The sequence below is a fragment of the Tetrahymena thermophila genome, assembly GCF_000189635.1.
Source record: "Tetrahymena thermophila SB210 genomic scaffold scf_8254403, whole genome shotgun sequence".
Taxonomy (NCBI): domain Eukaryota; phylum Ciliophora; class Oligohymenophorea; order Hymenostomatida; family Tetrahymenidae; genus Tetrahymena; species Tetrahymena thermophila.
In genome coordinates, this window is record NW_002476186.1 from 408,913 (window position 1) to 429,109 (window position 20,197).

At 24.1% G+C, this 20,197-nt stretch overlaps 6 protein-coding genes across 6 annotated transcripts; 4 read left to right on the forward strand and 2 right to left on the reverse strand. All coding sequences in view use genetic code 6, as the record gives it.

The window, feature by feature from the left end:
- Window positions 1-316: 316 nt before the first annotated feature.
- On the forward strand, window positions 317-4,327 carry TTHERM_00475060 (EF hand protein; the record flags this gene model as incomplete). Its single annotated transcript, XM_001023988.1, has 8 exons — window positions 317-602; window positions 825-1,201; window positions 1,320-1,697; window positions 1,747-2,414; window positions 2,627-2,916; window positions 2,982-3,334; window positions 3,384-3,945; window positions 4,002-4,327. 8 exons carry the CDS (start codon window positions 317-319, stop codon window positions 4,325-4,327), a joined length of 3,240 nt encoding a protein of 1,079 aa, XP_001023988.1.
- Window positions 4,328-5,748: 1,421 nt separating this feature from the next.
- On the forward strand, window positions 5,749-7,776 carry TTHERM_00475070 (alpha/beta hydrolase fold protein; the record flags this gene model as incomplete). The annotated part of the gene is made up of 1 exon (XM_001023989.1): window positions 5,749-7,776. The coding sequence occupies one exon, from the start codon at window positions 5,749-5,751 to the stop codon at window positions 7,774-7,776; it is 2,028 nt and encodes a 675-aa protein (XP_001023989.1).
- A 1,122-nt stretch (window positions 7,777-8,898) lies between these two features.
- Window positions 8,899-11,918, reverse strand: TTHERM_00475080 (peptidase M1 family aminopeptidase; the record flags this gene model as incomplete). The annotated part of the gene is made up of 5 exons (XM_001023990.3): window positions 8,899-9,305; window positions 9,359-10,488; window positions 10,556-10,823; window positions 10,906-11,086; window positions 11,172-11,918. 5 exons carry the CDS (start codon window positions 11,916-11,918, stop codon window positions 8,899-8,901), a joined length of 2,733 nt encoding a protein of 910 aa, XP_001023990.1.
- Window positions 11,919-13,565: 1,647 nt separating this feature from the next.
- Window positions 13,566-14,753, forward strand: TTHERM_00475090 (hypothetical protein; the record flags this gene model as incomplete). Its single annotated transcript, XM_001023991.1, has 1 exon — window positions 13,566-14,753. The coding sequence occupies one exon, from the start codon at window positions 13,566-13,568 to the stop codon at window positions 14,751-14,753; it is 1,188 nt and encodes a 395-aa protein (XP_001023991.1).
- Window positions 14,754-15,191: 438 nt separating this feature from the next.
- On the reverse strand, window positions 15,192-17,343 carry TTHERM_00475100 (ubiquitin family protein; the record flags this gene model as incomplete). Its single annotated transcript, XM_001023992.2, has 5 exons — window positions 15,192-15,540; window positions 15,591-15,956; window positions 16,027-16,254; window positions 16,313-16,819; window positions 16,886-17,343. The coding sequence occupies 5 exons, from the start codon at window positions 17,341-17,343 to the stop codon at window positions 15,192-15,194; spliced, it is 1,908 nt and encodes a 635-aa protein (XP_001023992.2).
- A 1,213-nt stretch (window positions 17,344-18,556) lies between these two features.
- Window positions 18,557-20,176, forward strand: TTHERM_00475110 (endonuclease/exonuclease/phosphatase family protein; the record flags this gene model as incomplete). The annotated part of the gene is made up of 5 exons (XM_001023993.2): window positions 18,557-19,123; window positions 19,237-19,416; window positions 19,496-19,600; window positions 19,672-19,977; window positions 20,060-20,176. 5 exons carry the CDS (start codon window positions 18,557-18,559, stop codon window positions 20,174-20,176), a joined length of 1,275 nt encoding a protein of 424 aa, XP_001023993.2.
- Window positions 20,177-20,197: the final 21 nt, after the last annotated feature.

A 20,197-nucleotide genomic window follows, 5' to 3' on the forward strand; every position in this document is an offset into this window, starting at 1 on the left:
TGTATTGAAAATTACAATGTAATTGCAATAAAATCGTTCAAATAAAAAATTATATAAATTTATTTTATTTATTTTTAATTTTATATATTTTATCTTTTTTTAAATATCTTTATAATGTTGCCGTGCTTTTAATGAAAATAACTGATTTTGTTGGGAGATTAACTAAATTTCTAAATAAATAAGCTTAAACGAATCCATACATTTTGTATTAATCCCAAGAAACACATTTTAATTAAATTAGTTAGATATTTAGAAACTTATTTGTTTGGAATTTGATTAAGTAAAAAGTAGAGTTTGTTTATACAAGAATAGTAAAATGAGTTCAGATGTTAAAGATTCAAGTCATTTAGAAAAATAAAATTCATAGGAATATTCCAATTCTAAGCAAAATGGAGAAATTGATATTATGGAAATGCTCCCTTAAAAGAAAATGTACATAATTGAAAAGCAATTTGATTAAAGCGGAAAGGGATTGAAAATTGATGAATTTGTAAGAGTTATGTTAACACATTTAGATTTTGATAAATCTGATGTGTAAAAAGAAGATCAAATAACTTTAGCACTTATAGATTTATTCAAAGAAATTGATGTAAATGGTGATGGTAAATAGCTATTAAAATTCATGGATACTTTTTTTGAAGTTATTTAGTGATTAAATTTAATAAACATAAATATAAATTACTATGTGCATATGAAAAGATTGTTGCAAAAAATCAAAAATGTTTTATTATAAAATAAAAAATAATGCATAAATTTAAGAAAAATGCTGAAATTATTCAATGATTTAACTTGATTTAAAATTCTTTATTAATCTTTAAAATTAGGAACTATGGAATGGGAAGAATTTTCAGATCATATTATTAGTTTAGGGCTGCTTAGAAATGATAGAAGTTTTAAAAACGTTATAAAAAATTATTTTCCTAGTGAGCATATCAAAGATAATTAAAAGCATGAAACCCCAATAGAGAAAATTGTTTATTTCGATAAGCTAAAGTACTTGGTTGTATTAGAAAAAGACTCCACTCGCTTTAAAGTTTATAATGCAAATACTGCAGAATTATATTACGAAGTAAATGCTCATAAATGCGCAGTATTAGATGCAGAATATATTCCTGATTAAAATTTAATTGCTACTTCTTCTAATGATTTAACTATCAACTTTTGGGATTCTTCCTTCTTTATTCCTAAACAAATTGTTTCAGTTAAAAAATTCACTAACTTAAAAAGTTTTAGTTGATTATAAATATTTAAGAGTTACATTATAAATCTATAAAATAGATGGTAGTAATTATTTAAAAATTATTTTTAATATTTTAAAGGTACCAGAAATTTAGCTTTGTATGAGATATGCTAAATGGTCAACTTAAAGCCAACCTACTTATTTATATACAGGAGGGTCAGATAGTATCATTCACATTTATGATACAAAGACCTTGAAGGAAAAAGGTACGATTGGTGGATGGAATCCTTTCTTCAAAAGAGATTCTTAACAATATGGTCATGCTTCTCCTATTGGAGATATTCTTCCAATTAACATTTAAACTACTTTAGTAACTGCAGGTTTAGATGCAAATATATGCTTGTGGGATGCAGCTACTCATCTTCCCAAAAAAGAATTAAGAGGACACGAAAAAGGTGTTTATAGTTTAGATTGGTCTGATTTTTCTCCAATGAATTAATGTTTACTTAGTGCTGGAGTAAATTTAACAATTTAAAATTTAAATTAATTATTAAAATTTATTTCAGCTTGATCATGAGGCATTTGTGTGGAATACTTATGTAAAAGAAAAGATCTTTCTTTTGAGAGGGCACAATCATCCTTTGATTGGAGTCAAATGCTTACCTGGTACACCATAAGTTATAACAGCTGATATTAATGGAATGGTAAAAGTTTGGGATGTAAGAAATTTCTTATGCATGTAAACAATAAATGTACCAACTGATGAATTGAATTCATTTGTGGTGACATCAAATTAGAAAAAAAGAATTATTTTTGGAGCTAGAAGACTTTACTATTATGAATACGATGAGCCAAAAGATTAAATGCTAACAGATGAAAAGATGTGCTTAAGAGTTTTATACAATAGCGTACTCCTTTGTTTAATTACACTTCATCCTGATTGTATCAAGGTATGGGACATTCGTACAGGTAAATTGCAAAGTGTTTATAGAGAATTATCTACTGCTGAACTTACTGTTTGTGTACTTGATACACGTAAAAGAAAACTATTTGTTGGTGATGCAGACGGCAACATATTTACAGTAAATATCAAAAATGGTGCAAAAATGAAAAAATTCGAAAAGCACAACAACAGAATGATCACTGATCTTACTCATTGGACTTCTAAGAAACCTGCTACTATAGAGATAGGAGGTGATGACGATGATGAAGATGGAACAGGTGACTCCAGAAGGTATTTATTTTTTATTCAAATAATTGTAAATGATGAGTATTTTTTTCAAATCAACATCAAAAAAATTTCAAAATTTAAATCAAAAATTATTTTAGGATTATTAAAAAAATAAAACTAAAAGAGTTAATTAATAATTTTAAGATATTATTTTGTAATGAATACTACCTACTTAACAAGACATGGATCTTTATTTATTTTTTATTTCATAATAGAGTAGTTAGTTGTAGTAGAGAAGAGACTGTATTTATTCATGATGAAGATAGTAGTGACCCTTCCAGAAGTTGTAGATATAAAATGAAGTAGCATAAAAGTAGTGTTAATTCGCTTTCCCTTAAACAAGATTCTGAGTTATTTGCCTCTGCTTCAGATGATGGTAATATAGTTATAACTAATCTTAATTCCTACAGATAAGAGACTCTACCAAGTACTCAATATCCTTTTGAAAAAAAGAAGGTTATATTCTTGGATCCATATAATGCTTTGGTTACATCTGACTCTGAAGGTATATTTATTATGAATATCATTGAAAATTATTTATTTATTTTTGATTCTGTTGTATAAAAAAAGGATATGTTCATTTTTATTGTGTAAATAATGGTAAAGCAAGAACTAGATATCTTCTTACTAAAAAATACGAAACTACATCTGTGGTTAATAATAAAGTAGATAAATTTCCAGTTACTCATCTTGCATTTAATTCAGATAACAATATGCTTTTGCTTTCAGATGAATTGGGTAATGTGACAATTTGGGATTTGACTATATTCTTAAAAAAGCTTGATGAAATTAAGGATGATAATATTTAATAACAAAAAACAAAGTAAGCTTAAACTCCTTTAAAGCAAACTCCTAATAGAGCTAGCAATGGATTCTTCCCTACTGAACTTGATGAGCTTAAATAAATTAATGAAAAGCAAATAGTAATTTATCTTAAATTGATTTTTATATTAATCTAATTATTAAAATAAGAGTTTATCTCAAATGGATAATCTTGAAAAATACTTCTAAGATAAAGATATAGCTTTTGTCCATTAACTTAAGGGTGCTCATAATGATGGCATAACATGGATTGAAGTATTGAAGGAGTATAATATGTTTGCAACTAGCTCATTTGATTGTTGTTGTCATCTTTGGTCTTTTAACGATTACAAAAAGATGGGATCCCTTATTTTGGGACATGATATCATGAATAACAATTGGCAACTAAGGGTTGATGAAGAGAAGAGAAAAGTTGATGCTTAATATTATATGGAGAAGCTTAAAAAAAAACTCAATAAAGATGATTAAAGTGATGATGAAGAAAAAAATTCACAAAAGCAAGATGAGAGCATGATGAGTGATAAGAATTTTGATTAAAAAAATTAGAAAAAACCTAAAAAAACTGAAAAAGGAGAAAAGGGAGAAAAAGCACCAGAAAAACCTTTGCCTGAAAAGAAGAAAGTTCTGACTGCTTAAGAGAAAATGGAATAAAATAAAAAGCTTAAGAATGAGCTAAAACTAGAATTTGACCCTGCATTGTTAAACTTAAACAGTAACTATAAATTTAAAAATATTTATTTAAATTTAAATTATGTTTTAATTATCTAGAGAATAAAAAGTAAGTCTTATCAGAAAAGGAATAAATAGAGAAGGCCTCTGAGCTATTAGAAAAGGTTAAAAAGTTTAATGATGTAATTGCTAATAAAAATAAAGATAGAAGAAATCCTCTTGAAATTGACTACGATGACTTTTTAAGAGCTTATTAAATGGATGAACAAGTAGATATATATCTTGACTAAAACGAAGAAGAAGAGGAGGATAATAACATTTTGTACGACTTAGATGATCCTAAAAATTAATCAATACCAGCAGGAGCTTATACAAGTAAAGGAGCTTTTAAGTCGAAAAATATAGGCAGAAAAAATAAAATTTGAATTTTTAATTAAATTAAATTAAATCTTAATAAAGTTAATTAAATTTTCACTAAAAGTAAATTAGTAAACTCTAATAAAATTAATTAAGCGGTAAACAACATAATATCTATTAAAGTAATTTAACTAAATCAATCAAAATAACTTAACTTATATTGTATTTAATTCTAATTAACTTTTATTTTTTTATCTCAAATTTATATTTGATTTATTTTAAATATTAATTTTATTTTGCTTAGCAAGTTCAATAAAATATCTAGAAATATTTAGAAAATTAATATTTTTATAAATAAATATACCAAATTGATCAAATTACTTAATATAATAAAATAAGAATGATAAATTATTAAAAAAAAAATTATTAGAGCTTAAAACTTAGATTATAAAGAATTTTCCAAAAATAAAAAAATGATGTTTTAACAACTATGATTATAAAAAAATTATGAAATGGTTATTTTTTTGTTTTAAATAAAATTAATTTGATTAAATTTTATTTAATTTCAAGATTTAACCTAAAAATAGAGAATTTAATTAGCTTATTTTAGTAATACCTAAATTTTATAAAAAGATACAATTTTAATTATTAAAATAGCTTTCAACTCTTTTGAGATTGAAATACTTGAGCTAAAGGATTAAATAAATTCATACTCTATCTATTTTATAAAAATTATCTAGAGATTAGTTCTTAGTTTATTATACAAATAAAGTTTGATGTGATTTATTTAATAACCAATTATTGATATTTTAGATCAAAAAATTTCTAAAAAATTTTCTTCTCAAAATAAATTTGAAATCAGATTTTTTTGATAAAAGTATAAAAATAAAGTATTTTGATAAAAAATAAGATTATTGTAGGTCACTAAAAAATGTTAATTGATTTAATGATTTTTGATAAAAGCGAAAATAAAATTTTGTTTGAGAGAATAAAAGATAGCTATTAAGAAGTAAATAATACATGCGAAAATAAATAATTGTTTAATTTCCAATAAATTATCATTTTTTATATTTTTGCAAATTGAAATAATAGTGTAATAGCTGAAGCACAAGTAAATTAATTGTGAAAATATGTCATTTCAGCTTACAAATACTGAAACAATTATTACTTCTTATTTTTTTTTCTGTGTTTTAATTAACGAGATAGTGATTTGATTCTATTGATTTTAGTGTAATATAGAGTATAAAAGAAAATTTTTTGGGTTATGTTTAACAGTTAAGCAAGATAATATTATTAATTGTTTTTATTCATCTATTTCCAATCAAATAAATTTGGAGGTCTCAGATTTTTTAATTTGTTAATAATTTAATAATTAAAAATTTTAGAAAAGTAAAAATTAAAAAGCTTAAAAACAAAATTTTTTACTTCGCTAAAAAAGTTTCATTACTTAATAAAATCATATTATTATAGCAATAACTAAATTTTATAGATGAGTGATTTAAATTTAGACTTATTTACAAGATTTAAGAATATTTTTATTAATCTTGATTTTGAATTCAAACGTCTTCTTCAGAGTGAAAAATATAATGGCTCAGTCACCCTCAACAAAGAAGTCTGGACGATGAAAGAAATTTTAGAATGGTTCATTTAAATCACTACTGATAATCTTAAATTAATTAATTAAATTAATCACTAGATTTAAGGTAAGTACGATGATGAAACGGTCTTCATCCACTAAGAAATTAAGAATTTAAAAAGAGAAGAACTAAATCTATATTATCTTATCAAGGGTTGCAAACATTTTAATGAAGATTTAATACAAACCCTGGCAAACGTAAGATTGATTGATAGTGAAAGCGAATTCAAGAAAAGGATCCCTATGATTTATGTAGAAATGAGCCATTACAGACTTATGTTTGACCATAACATTTACCATTCTATACTAAGTGCCAGTTAAAACGATATAATGATGCATTTTGATGACAAAGACCATCCAGAATATAAGTTTGTTAAATAGCGCTTGGAGTACATAAATATCTTAGAAAAAGCAGAATATGTTAAAGAAGCACTTGAGAAATTTGGCCATCTAAGTAATTTATCAAACTGTGCATTAGTAAGAACAGTTTCTAAGGATTCTTCTAAATTAAAGGCTTTGTTAGAAACTTTTTGGATTGTTTTCTACTATCTTTAACCGAAAAAGAGTTTGGAAGAAACAAAAGTCTTTCAAGTAAATCCTTCAAATGAATTAGTAATTGCTATTTGGAATGTTTTTGAACGCCTATACCCAATGAGATTATTTCTCAAAACTAGTTTACCTAAAGTCACTTAACGTTTGAAAATATATGTTCCACCTGTTTATGAGCCTATAACTTTAAAAGAAATAATAGAGAAAAACACATCAAAGACTATGTTTGATCTAAAGGCAGATTAGCATAAAATTCCATAACCTGTACATTTCAAAAGAGCTGTTGACTCTGTACAAATTTAGGCAATGGAAAACATTAATGCTAGTAATTTACAGGAAAGAAATTAAAATGTTTAAACTGAATGGAAAAAGTATAACCTTTTTGATAAAAGTAACAAGCAATCAATCAAAGTTACAATACTTTCTAATATCCCTTTAATTGCTCGTGAAATAGTGGGAAAATCAAATGAGGAATATTAACCTAAAAAGAATGGCCCTAAACTAATTTAAGATATTGTTTACCATATACATGGAGGTGGGTGGGTAGGACTAAATACTCTGAGTCATGAGATGTACACTCGTAAATGGGCCAAAGATCTAGGTGACATTCCTATTTTCTCTGTTGAATATTCTAATGCACCAGAAAACAAATACCCAAAGCCTCTTGATGATTGTTGGTAAGTATATTAATTTCTGCTAAATGGACTTGAAGAATACTTTGAAAATGTTAAAATACGCAAAATAATAATTGCTGGTGACTCTGCTGGAGGAAATATGGCTCTTGGAATCTGCCTTTTAGCCCTCTAAAGAGGTATCCGCCGTCCTGATGGATTAATTCTAAGTTATCCTGCACTCAATTTAAGAATGGATTTTTTTACGCCTTCATTTATAAATATATTTAAAGAAATAATTATCCCATTCAATTTTTTGAAAGTTAGCTTAGATAGCTATATGGATAGAACTAATCCGAACATAGATCCTAACTCTGACCCATTACTTAGTCCTATTTTATTCTCAGATGAAGTTTTATAACAGTTACCTCCAATAAGAATGGCTTGTGGTGACAAAGATTTACTAAAAGACGATTGTATTAGATTCCTTTAAAAACTGATAAAGCTTAATCACAACGTGAAATTGCTTCTATATAGAGAATTAACTCATGGTTACTTAAATTTAGACCTACCAATGACTTTACCAGCAACAAAAAAATGTGGCTACGATTGCGTCTTATTTGCAAAGCAACTGCTCTCAGGTGAAACATTAAAGCCTATAGAGCATTTTAATGAAAGGATTTTGGAATAATAATAACTTTTAGAATAGAAAAATAATTGATAATTAAATAAATAAAAAGTATTATTGATTGAGGCAATTGAATTAAAATTAACTATCACACTTATAAAAAAATATATATATATTACTATTATAATTAGTTATAGACATTATATACTCCCTAAATAAATCTTAGAAAATTTCATTTATTCATTATTAAATAATAATTATTTAAAAAAATTCAAATAAAGTAACAAAATTTTAATTAATAAAAATTAAGCCAACTTTAAATAATTATAATAATTTAAAATTAATAAATTATTTAAATTATATCAAATAAATTTTTTTGTTTGTTTGTTTGTTTGACTATTTATATATTCTGAAAATTTTTATATTATTATTGCTTCAACTAAAAAATTTCTATTTTTGAGTTAATTTAATAGTAAATACAATAACATTTGAATTAAATAAAACAGAAAGTAATAATTTATTTATTTTAAATAATCTTTTGATTAAAATAAACTTCTAAATTTATTATCTGATTTTCAGTTTTATCAAAATCTTATATTTAAAAAAAATAAATAAATATTGTAATACATAAAAACAGCACAATTGAGGCAGCCAGTTTATCAGAAAAACAAGTTTTTTAAGTAATTTAAAGGTAACAATTTTGAAAATGTTGTTATTGTCTGAAATTAATCAGAAATCAAACCAAATATTTATTTTTAAAAAATCAAAAAATATTTTAAAAAGGAGAAGAATTTGAGGATATTTATTCAAAAATAAAATTGTTTTTGTTAAAATTATAAAAAAATCTTAAACATTATTGAATTATATTTTACAAAGAAAAACTGTAGGTGAATTTCTAGCTTCTAACGTATTTAAACTAATTATCAACAAATACAAAAATTTAATTATTTTTATAAAAATATGAACTCTATTTTTTTTACTTTTGATTTATTTTATTTATTAATTATTTTAAAATTTTAGTTTCTACAAATTTTATTCTTTTTACAAAATAAAATAGCTAATAAGATGCAATAAATTTACATCTTTTTTCTTTATTATAATATTTTTTAAAAGTAAATAAAAATTTTCAATTAAAGTATTTAAAAATCTTGGATACAGATTTTTGTTGATAAATAAAAAAATAACTTAGATATTTCAAATAATTTTATTTAATCATCAATTAGTTTTTGCTAAGGGAGCTCTGGTTCTAAAGCAATTATGAGTTCTCTATTTACGTTAGCAATCATCTATGCTTTCCTTAATGTAACGCTGTAAGAAAACATACTTTTCATTAAGGTTACTTAAAAGGCTTTCAAGTCTTGAAATTAGTTTTGCATAGTCTTCAGTGTTGGGAAGTAAATATTAATAGAAATCATTTGCAAATTCTTTGGGTTTGGTATCATAAACATGTAAGATCTTTTCAAAGAATTTTTCAAAATATGGTTCAAGTTCTTCGTGGTTGAAAGAACTATTGAAACCACTCCAAGAATATTCTAGGTTTCTTACAGAGAGAGTATTTTCAGCGGAGAAGTAGAAATTCCATAATTTTTCTCTTTCTTCAGCATTAACATCTAAAGCCTTACCTTAATTATTTTAAATTTTAATTTAAAAAACATTTTAATTTTAAAATAGTTACATTTTTATTCGTAATTCTTGGATGTATCACTAGGATCTCTTTCAGCCTATTTCTTGAAAAGCTAAGTCTTTTCTTCTCTGGTATATTTTCTACTCTTATGTACGAGGGAAACAATTCTCCATTAAACTGATAAACCAACTTCAATGTTTTTAAGATCTTCATCAGTACCGTTATACCAAGCAAGTAACTTAGCAATATGAGCATCAGATCTAGCAAAACCATCAAGTTTGTCTCTTACTGCAATAATTCTATTTTTATTTTCAGCAGGAATACTCAAAAGATACTTGAGTAAGAAATTGAAAACACGCTCACCTAAAACTAACTTGTATTATTCAGGGGTGAAGCTAGAGTAAGCACCTTATAAGTATTAGAGTTAAGAGGTAATAATATCATCAGAAGTTTCATTAGGAATAGCATTTATGAAGATATCAATATATTCTTCAGAAGAGAGTTTTCCATCTCTGACCATGTCAAAGAAAGCTCTCCAAATAAGGGTTCTTGTAACAATATCTGTAATTTTATGTAAATTTAATTTAAAGAATTCAATTGAGATGTCATCAAGGAGGACCTTAATAAATCCCCAATCACCATAATTAAGCAAGACAGCCTTGAATTAGGTTTTGCTTGCATCGTAATTTAGAACAGTTTCATGAGCTTCATTGAGTAAGACAGGGTAAGTAGTAATATTAGCATTTTCGTCAAAGAAGGCAACTTATAATTTATGTCTTCTAAGAGTAGGGTGTTGAGGAAGTGCAGGAGTTTAGACAATCTTGAGGGAAGCATTAGCACTTCTATCTTCAGGATTGAATACAGGTTAACATTCGTTCAAACCTGCAGTTTAAATCCAAGATTTCTACCATTCATGTAGAGAGAATCCAAGATTTAATTATTTGAATTCTTGATCAAAGAATTCAATCAAATCATCAAGAACAGCATTTCTAAATTCGAACTTCTTGAAATATTTCTTTAATGCATCGCTGAAGGGTTTTTCTCCCATTAATGACATTAATTAACGAAGAGTAGCACTACCTTTAGAGTATGAGATACCATCGAAAATGGAATCAGCAGCTTCAGTATTTTCAACAACACAAGCAATAGGATGTGTTGTATTCAATTAATCAGTGCGGTAACTGTTTTTATTGTAAAATTATTTATATTAATTATTAAAAATTTTATCATATGTTTAAATTATCTTACCCCCATGACTTTCTTAAGTTAAATTCAATCCAAATGTTTATCAAGGGCTTGTGGCTTACAGTCATCTTAGAGATGATGTAGTGACTAATAAAATCAGCAAAAGATTCGTTTAACCACAAGTCGTTCCACCACTTCATAGTAACGAGGTTACCGAACCAATGGTGAGAGAGTTCATGAGTAACTGTGTTGAGGAAACTTGTATAAGATGAAGCAGTTTTTTCTTCTCTGAAAATATACAAATCATTGAATGTAACTAAACCTGTGTTTTCTATTTTTTTTAATTAAATTTTAAGTAAATTTCAGTAAAATGCATTTATTATAAAAATAACAAATTTTAAATAAATATTTACCCATAGCACCCATGTTATATTCAGGACAAAAGACTGAATCGTATTTGTGGTAAGGATAAGGATAGCCAAATAAGTCTTCGTAGAGCTTCATAGATTCAATTGTAGAAGCAAATAACCAATCTGACATCTTCTATAAGTGAACCATCAAAGATTGTCTGCAATACAAACTCATAGGAATGTTCTATTAATTTAAAAAGTAAGTATTAAATAAGTTTTTAAAATCAGTATCTTTTCTAAATTTATTAAAAAAGAATGTATCTAAATACGTTATAGGTTTCTTGGCACTTAATTTCTCCATAGGGACCAGCAACAAAGCCAAAAAGATATGTAGGATAAAGTTGTGTCTTGTTAAATACTGCGTAATGATAATCATTATTTTCAGGAATATTTCCAAGGATACTGCATGAGTAAGGCATAGTAGGGTTATGGGTCTTGTAGTCCTATTGAGAGAAATGAGCTTCATGAGACTTTAATTCATTTGAAAGAATAACCCAATCTTTAGGAGCAACTATGGTGGCTTCAAGGGTTGCCTTCAAATCTGGTTGATCAAATGAAGGGAATATACGATTACACCAGTAAGGCTCGCATTGAGAATAGATATACTATTTACCATCAGTATCAGTAAAACTGTGTAAACCACAACCATCATTGCAATATTCATTTGAGAATACGATTGTTACAACGTTTCTGCCATTATTCAAATATTGAGTAGGAAGCTTAACAAAAAGACCATTCCAAATTTAATTCAAATAGGAATCACCTGCTTTTCCAAGTTCAGCTTTGTTGATAACTACCTTTTCGATAGATGAACCTTAATAATCAATAAAGAGATCTCTACCTGCATTAGTTAAATTGAATTCTACTTCAACAACACCTTGATATTTTTCACCCTTATCTAATCTTAATTAAAGCTTGTAGTTAATTGAATGTTCAACAAATTGTTGTCTTCTTCTCTCTGCTTAAGCTTAACTTAAAAATCTAGGCTTTTCGTTTGAATACTCGTTATATGACATTGATTTTAATTGGAGTTAAAATTTGTTTTTTTGATTTGTTTTTAATTAATTAATTATTTATTTATATTTTTCTAAAAAAATATCTTGTATAATATCTTAAAATTATCAAAAATGTATTAGAATAGGATACCTCTCTGATCTTTTAGACATCATTTGGCTTTGTAATCTAATTAAATTTAAATGAATATTTATAATATTTGTAAATATAAAACGATAAATCTTCTCAACTCATAAGTAAAAATGATAAATATTCAATATTTATATTTATAAAGCAAAGCAATAAAATTTCCAACTATTAATAAAATATCAGTTAATTAGTGATAATTTATTTATAAAATCTACTTTTAATTTAATTTTTATTCGAATATAAATATTTAATTATTTTTATTAATTTGTTACATTTTTATTTGTTAAATTAATAAAGAATGAAAGTGTACATTATTTAGTATATAATTGATATCTTCAAATTCATTAAATAGTATAGTTTAATATTCTTAGCAAATTTAAAATATATAACACAGATATGTATAAAAAATTGATTAATACTGTTAATTTTAATCTAAAAAATAGACTTTCAAAATTATTTAAAAAAATAAATAATGTATTAAAATAATATCAAAATTAAGAAATAAAATTTAAAATTAACAAAATTTGTAAAATTACTGAAAATGATTTTTAAAATTATTATTTCTATAAAAATATTCATATTTTTAAATTTTGTAGAGGAAAAATAATTTAAATAATAGAGAGATATGATTAATTGATAGAAAATAAAAAATAGATAGATAATTATAAAATTTAATAAAATAAATCTATAATTGATTTAATTATTTTTTTATCTTATGTAAGAGTAAAGGTATTAATTAGTTAGATATATATGATCATCTTAAAATATAAGTTAATTAAAATTAAATTAGGTCATTTTGTTAAATAAATTATCTCTCTCTCTTTTAGTACCTTGTTATTTTAATTTCGGTCTATTTAATTATTTGTATTTACGATTTTTTAAAGTAGACAAATTACTTAAGAACTGATAATAAATGAAAGATTAATTAAAGATAGAAAATAATAAATAAATTAATAAATGATAATTTTTGGCTAATGGATTTATTAATTTATTTTTAGATTAAGTGATCAATTTGTAAAATTTTATCTATTATTTGATTATTTATTTGTAGATATTGAGTGACATTTTTAAGCGATGCAAGCCTTTAACAAAATAACAACAATTAAAAATAAATTTTTATTCCTTATCAAAGAAATAAATTCTAATTGTAAATGTAATGCAATTAGCTTTCTATAACAACTATATTGAGTCGAATTTGATGTGTTTAGAGTAGATAAAGATAATTATTTTCTCAATATAAGATGGCTTCAAAATTCAAAAAATGGTAATTGGATTTCAAAAAATAATAAACAATATTTAGCTATCAAAATGCAAAGTGTGCGAAATTTTTAATGATTTTTATTTTTTATTAAAAACTAATTTTTGATGGCTTCTATGATATTAAATGCAGATTTAAGGCTCTAACCCTTGTTAATATTTAAAAAAACTAAAAAAATAATATTGTTTGAATTCTACTTTTAAGAGAGATACTTGTCAAAAAGAATAAAAAAAGAGACAAATAAATACACTTTTTTAAAAATATGGGAAATAATTGCAATTGCATTGGAAAAACATTTGATGAAAATGTCTGTTAAACATAAGATTCCAATGGAAGTGTTAGAATACAAGCATATCCCAATAGAAAAATATTTGATGATCACTTATCTAGTCGTCGCTTTACTTTGGAACCCATCAAGAGTAGTAGTTCTATCGCTCAACTAAGAAGTGAATCAACTAAAAGAAGTGCTAATGTTCATAATCATGAAAATTTTTCATTAGCTACTGAAGCCGTAACAGTTTAATCTGGACAATAAAACCCTATTACTTTTAGCATATTTTAATCTTCTCCCCCTCGCAGATAAAATGAACACACTAAAAGTATAAATAGCAATTGCAGTCCTATTAACTCTAATAGAAAAAGATCAAGCAAAATATTCAGTAATCCTTAATCTACTGCTATTCAAACTCCATGCTCTTCTAGAAATTAAACTATACATGAGAATTATACTCCTAATATTCAAACCTAAGATAAAATTCTTTTAGATGTTAATCATAATCATCTTGCTCCACCTAATTTAGAAAAAGCTGAGTGGAGTCTTAGCCCTGTAATATCTCCAAGAAGTAAATTCTTCTCAAACAAAGCAGCTCCAATTTAAAAAACATTCGATGGAGTATAATGCGATATGTCAGAGGTGATTGATTTCAAATAACAACAAGCTGATTAGAATGATAACAAATCAAGCTTTACAACAAATGTTTTTGAAATAGAGTTTACTTAAAATTCTGAACTTGAAATTGCTTTCAAAGAGCTTGAGAACAAGTAAAAATTTACATTGAATCACTTTGCAAAGATAACAGAATTAACTTTAGAAGATGATGAAGAAGATACTTCAAGAGCTAAGGAATAAAAGCTTTACACTTCTACTATAAGAGAATAGACTTCTCTTACCTACAGCGATAGCTCCATCTGCAATATATCCTCCTTAACACCAGAGTAAATGCAAATTGTAAAAAGCAAATACTAATAATTTGAGAGTAGTAATTCTGATAAATCAACTTAGATATTTGATAACTAAAGCTATAATTATGCTATTAAGATCATTAATTCAAGAGATTAAGTTTTTTCTCCATAAAGATTGAGCACAGTTAGAGCATCTGACAGTATATTAAGTGAAACAATAAAGAGAAATTCCAATCCTAAAAATAACAGCAATTTAGTAATCGCATGATAATAAAAAAACAATAAAAAACTATTTATATTAATATGATTCAATATTATAATAATATATTCAATCAATATATTAATAAATGCTAATCAAATTATGTAAATCCCATAAATCCAACCAACCCAACAATTAATCAGTTGCTTAAACAATTTATATATAAATATATTAATTAATTTAATCACTTTATAATATATGTATACAATATATGTTTATTTATAGTAATCAATCTCTCATTTAATCATAATATTTATTACAAAATAAACCTCGTTTTTTTATTATTAATTTTATCTTCATTTTATTTACTAAACAAATCATTAAAATAATTATTTTCTGTTTTATGTTCAGTCAATATTTAAAATTTAACTTTTTTATTTATTTGTTTAGGATCAAATTATTTTTATTATTTATTTTCTTTTTATTTTAGAAAAATTAAATTTTATATCAAAATTAGGAAAAAACTTCTTTGCAGTTTAAGGGAAACTCAGATTTACACTACTCGTGAATAAATTGATCAGTATCTTCTATTGAAATTTAATTATTTCTACATACTAGGCAGTTTAGAAGAAACTAATCTTTTTCTAAGCTAGTGTGATTATACTCGTTTACAAAGAAATATAAAGCATGACAATCTTGCTAGTATTATTTAAAAGGTTCTATATTGAGGGGACTAAAAAATTACCATTTAAAATGATAGACTATTTAATTTTCTTTTGTTTACTCTAAAAAAATAATTGAGCATCCTTTCAAAATTATTGATTAGAGTTTAACAGGGCCTAAACATCTTTTACAGCTAATTATTATAAAATAAAATTAATTTCATTTAAAAATTTAAATATTTACTTTAATGTTTTCAAAGTTTGGTCATTAGCAAATTTTATTAAATGATTTCCTAGTCCTTTTTTATAAACTATTTCACTATCTGTGTATTTTTATTTACAATACTAGTTAACGCAAGAACAAACAAGATTTATTCCTTCACAATACACATTATTTTCTTCTTCATCACTTTACATCATATTTTTACTGTCTATTTTTTAATTAATCCTGTAAAGCATATTTATGCTATTCGACTTTTATGTATCCAGGTTAGAATTTTCAGCAATATGTTTCTATCTTAGACTTTCTTTAAAAATATTTTCTTCAACAGATATGCGACTTCCAACACATATCTTGTAATCTGTAAGATTTTTCGAGTCTTCAAGTAGCCTTTTAACATTTAAAGAAAAATATTTAAAACTTTCTAAAATCAATAATTTATTGAAAAGATTTAAATTACGATCCATTAAAATACATAAGTTGGTCAAGACAATCAATTCCAATTTTGTTTTCTAAGATTGTTTTTAATCCAAAAACTGTCTCTTTAAAATCTATTTTGAGTGGAATACTTTATTTAAGTCTTGTAACAATAACTATTTCCCCTTAATATTAACAAACAGCATATAACTTCTTAGTATCTTCAGTAAATATTAGATCTTTAAACAGCATTTTACTTTTTATTTAAGTCCTATTAATATAATTTAAAAATTATAAGCTTAAACTTAAATAAAAAATCAATCTGTTACAGATCCATGTAAGCAAAGCAAGAAATATAAGGATTATCTAATATAATTTAAGCTATTCTTCGAATTAAATCAATAGAATCATTTTCATAGACTTTAATTGAAGTTACCATTTCATAATCTTAAGCATCTTGAGTTAGTAGAGGCTCATTTATTTCATCTTCTTCAATTAAAACTAACTAAACCTCATATTATCCAGAAGTAATATCTCTTATAACTAAAATATCTTAATCTTTAATTTATTCCATTTATTCTACTATTTAGTTATTCTAATTTAGCAATATAAATTAGTTTATAGGCGTATTTAATTTTTCTGTAATTTGCTACTTAAGATTCTAAAATGGATTGAGATAAAAAGTTTTTCTTTCTGAGAAATTTTTTTAATAACAATTGTATGTATGTCCAGGGTATAAGTAAATCTATATTAGTTGTAATACTCTAACTATATTTTTATTACCTTCACATTTCATTCCTAGATCTGTTAACAAAGCAGACTCATCTTAAAGTAATCTTAAAAATTTTATTATAAAAATAATTATTTTTTAATAGTTTTAAAAGAGGAAATAATATAATTACCTTCCTTAATATTACAGCTATATTTTTTATTCATTAAGCTATAAACTTTTTGCAATCATCATTCTCAAATCACTTAATCTTTACTATTTTCCCACTACTAAATTAGATGTGTGCATTTTTTAATCCTTCGAAAACTAGTATTAAATATCCAGTCCTTCATGGCGTGGTATTGCTGTGAAGTAGAATGTTTTACTTATTTCTAATTCATTTAACTCAGTCTTGTAGTTAAAGAATCCTAAATTATCAAATACATTTTCTATATTAGAATCAATCTTATATATGCTTTGTTAATTTTAATAAAAATCCTTAGCTTTTGCACAAAGCCACATTAAACTCTTGGATAAATCGCTATTGCTTATGCTCAATGAAAAACTTTCTTTAGGTATATTCTTACAAATAAAATAGTAAGCTATTTATTAATCTTCATGACATTCTAATTCTTCTGCACTATTTGTCATTTTTTTTTTTTTTGAGCTAAAAGTTAAAGAAAGTAAATTTTTTATTTTACGCTAAAGTCTTTTTATTATTGTTAAAAAATAATAATTAATAATTTAATCTAGAAAATATCCTAAAATTTCAAATTTTTTTTAATAAAAATTATAGAATATTTATTTGCCTCCTCAAAATTCAAAATTATAAAAATGAACAATTTATAATTTAATTATATCCATTAATTGAATAAATCTCAACAAATATTTCTTATTTATAAAATAATAATTTTTTAATTGATAATTAAAAAATAATTAGATATTTTAAATTATCTGAAACTAAGAAATTTTAAGACTTTAGAAAACTCAAAAATAGAATATATAAATAAAAAAAAGTTTAAGTTAAATTTTAATTGAATTAAAAGCACAAAGCGGAAATAACTAATTTATTGGTTTCTAAAGTAAAATTTCTTTATAAAATCTATTTACCTTATCTCCTCATACAAAATAATCAATCACTACATTTTAAAATAAATCTATATAAATATTTTTATTAATAAAATAAATGTTTTCAATTCTTAACCCTATAATTTATAATTGAATTAAATGGTAAAATAATTAATTGAAAGTTGAAGTAAATTTAATAATTATGTTTTGTTTGAAGATAATTATAATTAATAAAAGTTAAAAAATTATTTAAAGTGAATTAATATAGATTTATAATTTTTTATAAAAGAAGTATTTTCAAAATTAAAATTTATGCGTGTTCATTTATTGTAAATATTTGATGAATTAATTTTGAAATTTTTTTTAAGACTGACTATTTTTAATATGAAATTTACTAGTGTTTAAAGGGATTTTAACTGAGCAGTAATAATAAATAATATTATTATTAAACAATAAAAGCAAACGAAATGTAAAATTAAATTAATTATATAAATGAAACAATATTTTAATGATTTACTTAGATTACTCCACCTTATTAATAGTTTTAAATGGAATATCAAATATTAAAAATTTTTATTAATTTTTTATACAAAAACGATTTGTTTGCTTTGTTGAGTTTAATTTATTATCAATTTAATATCAAACACTCATAAAAATCAAAATAAACTCATAAATAAAGCAGTCAGACAACAATAAATAATTGATAGAATTTTGTTTGTCTCTAAAATATAATTGAAACAAATTTGTAACGTTAATAATCAAATAAAAGTCTTTTAGATAATTTTCCATATATAGCATGAATATGTATGGATAAAAGCTTAATAACTCGAGTAAATAAGAGAGTCCAAGTAGTAGCTTTCATAGTTCAGATTTTATTAGATTAGTTTAGGATAATATTTTAGAAGATAAAGAAGTAGAAGAAGTAAAAATATTAACTTATAACCTCTTTATGAGACCACCTTTTGTTAAAAATAATGAAGATGATTATAAAAATGAAAGATGCAAGCTTATTATTAAAAATGAAATTCAAAAATTTGATATAATTTGCTTTCAGGAGCTCTTTAGATTGTTTTCTAATCGCAGACATAAAATGGTCTATTCTGCTATTAAAAAGGGATTTTTATATCATGTAAGTTCACCTTAGCCTAGCTTTTTTAAAAGTTATTTTGTTGACGCAGGGCTTACTATTTTAAGTAAATATCCTATTGTTGAGTCATGCTTTAGACCTTTTAGATATGGTATATTAGCTGACGGACTTTGCTAAAAAGGAGTGTTGTATGCAAAAATTAGAGTAAATGAAAGGCATATACATGTTTTAAATACTCACACACAAGCAAGCTACAATACAAATGAAAAAGAAATTGTAATATTTTTAAAAAAAACCTAGATAATTTTCTATGAATTGCTATTTTTTTAGATAGTTTAATAAATAATTTCAATTTTTTAGGTCATTCTAATTTTATTATATTTGATAAGAAATAAACAGTTATAGCTCGGTTAGATTAGTTTGTGGAGATGAGAAAAATACTTGAAGATTGCTTGAAGTAATATGGATTTGATAGAGGAGATATTTGCATATTTGCTGGAGATTTTAATGTTGATTCTAATCACCCTATACATCCTATTAGATTCTTAAATAAGCAGTAGGATTTAAAGGTAGAAATAATTCATTTTATAAATTTACTTTCTTAAAATTAAAATAAAGCTTTAAATAAAATTAAATTAATATTTTAAGGAAATACTTGGCATAAATGATACGTAATAGCATTTTGATGAGTATAAAGGGCTAATTGATATATTATCTTGTAAAGGGAAAGACATAGTTTATGATGTTGGAAGAGTATTTGATTAAATTTTTAATTTAATTAAAGTAAAAAATTATTTTTAAAATACTTAAAATAAAATTTTTAGACTTCTAATAGTGGTAATCCTCCAATTACATTTGCAGATGTTTATCAAGATTAAAATGGTGAAATCTAACCTTTAGAAACGGCATTAACTCATTAATGCGATTTGAAAAGTTTATAATCTTTAGACTATATTATGCACATAATACCTAACGGATTATTAGCAGATTTCCAAAATAAATTAAGCTTTTCAAATAACTAATAAAGAAGTAAATTTGATAGTAATTTAAATCAAACTTTTAAAGGTGGGTATTCTTACTAACTTAGTAATAACAAACTGATGCAAAATTAATCTAAAAAACTATCAGATGTAATAATTGTCTTTATTGAATCATTAATTAATTAAGATATTATTATTAAAATTAATTTATTTTATATTTTTAAATTAAAAGAAAAATTTTGTTGTGGACTTTTCTCGTTCTAAAGTAGAAAAATTTTTTGTATAAGGCCAAAAATTCACATAACTATCAGATCATTATGGAGTATCGTGTGTATTAAAATTCAAGTGAAAGTAAAAAATACTTAAAATA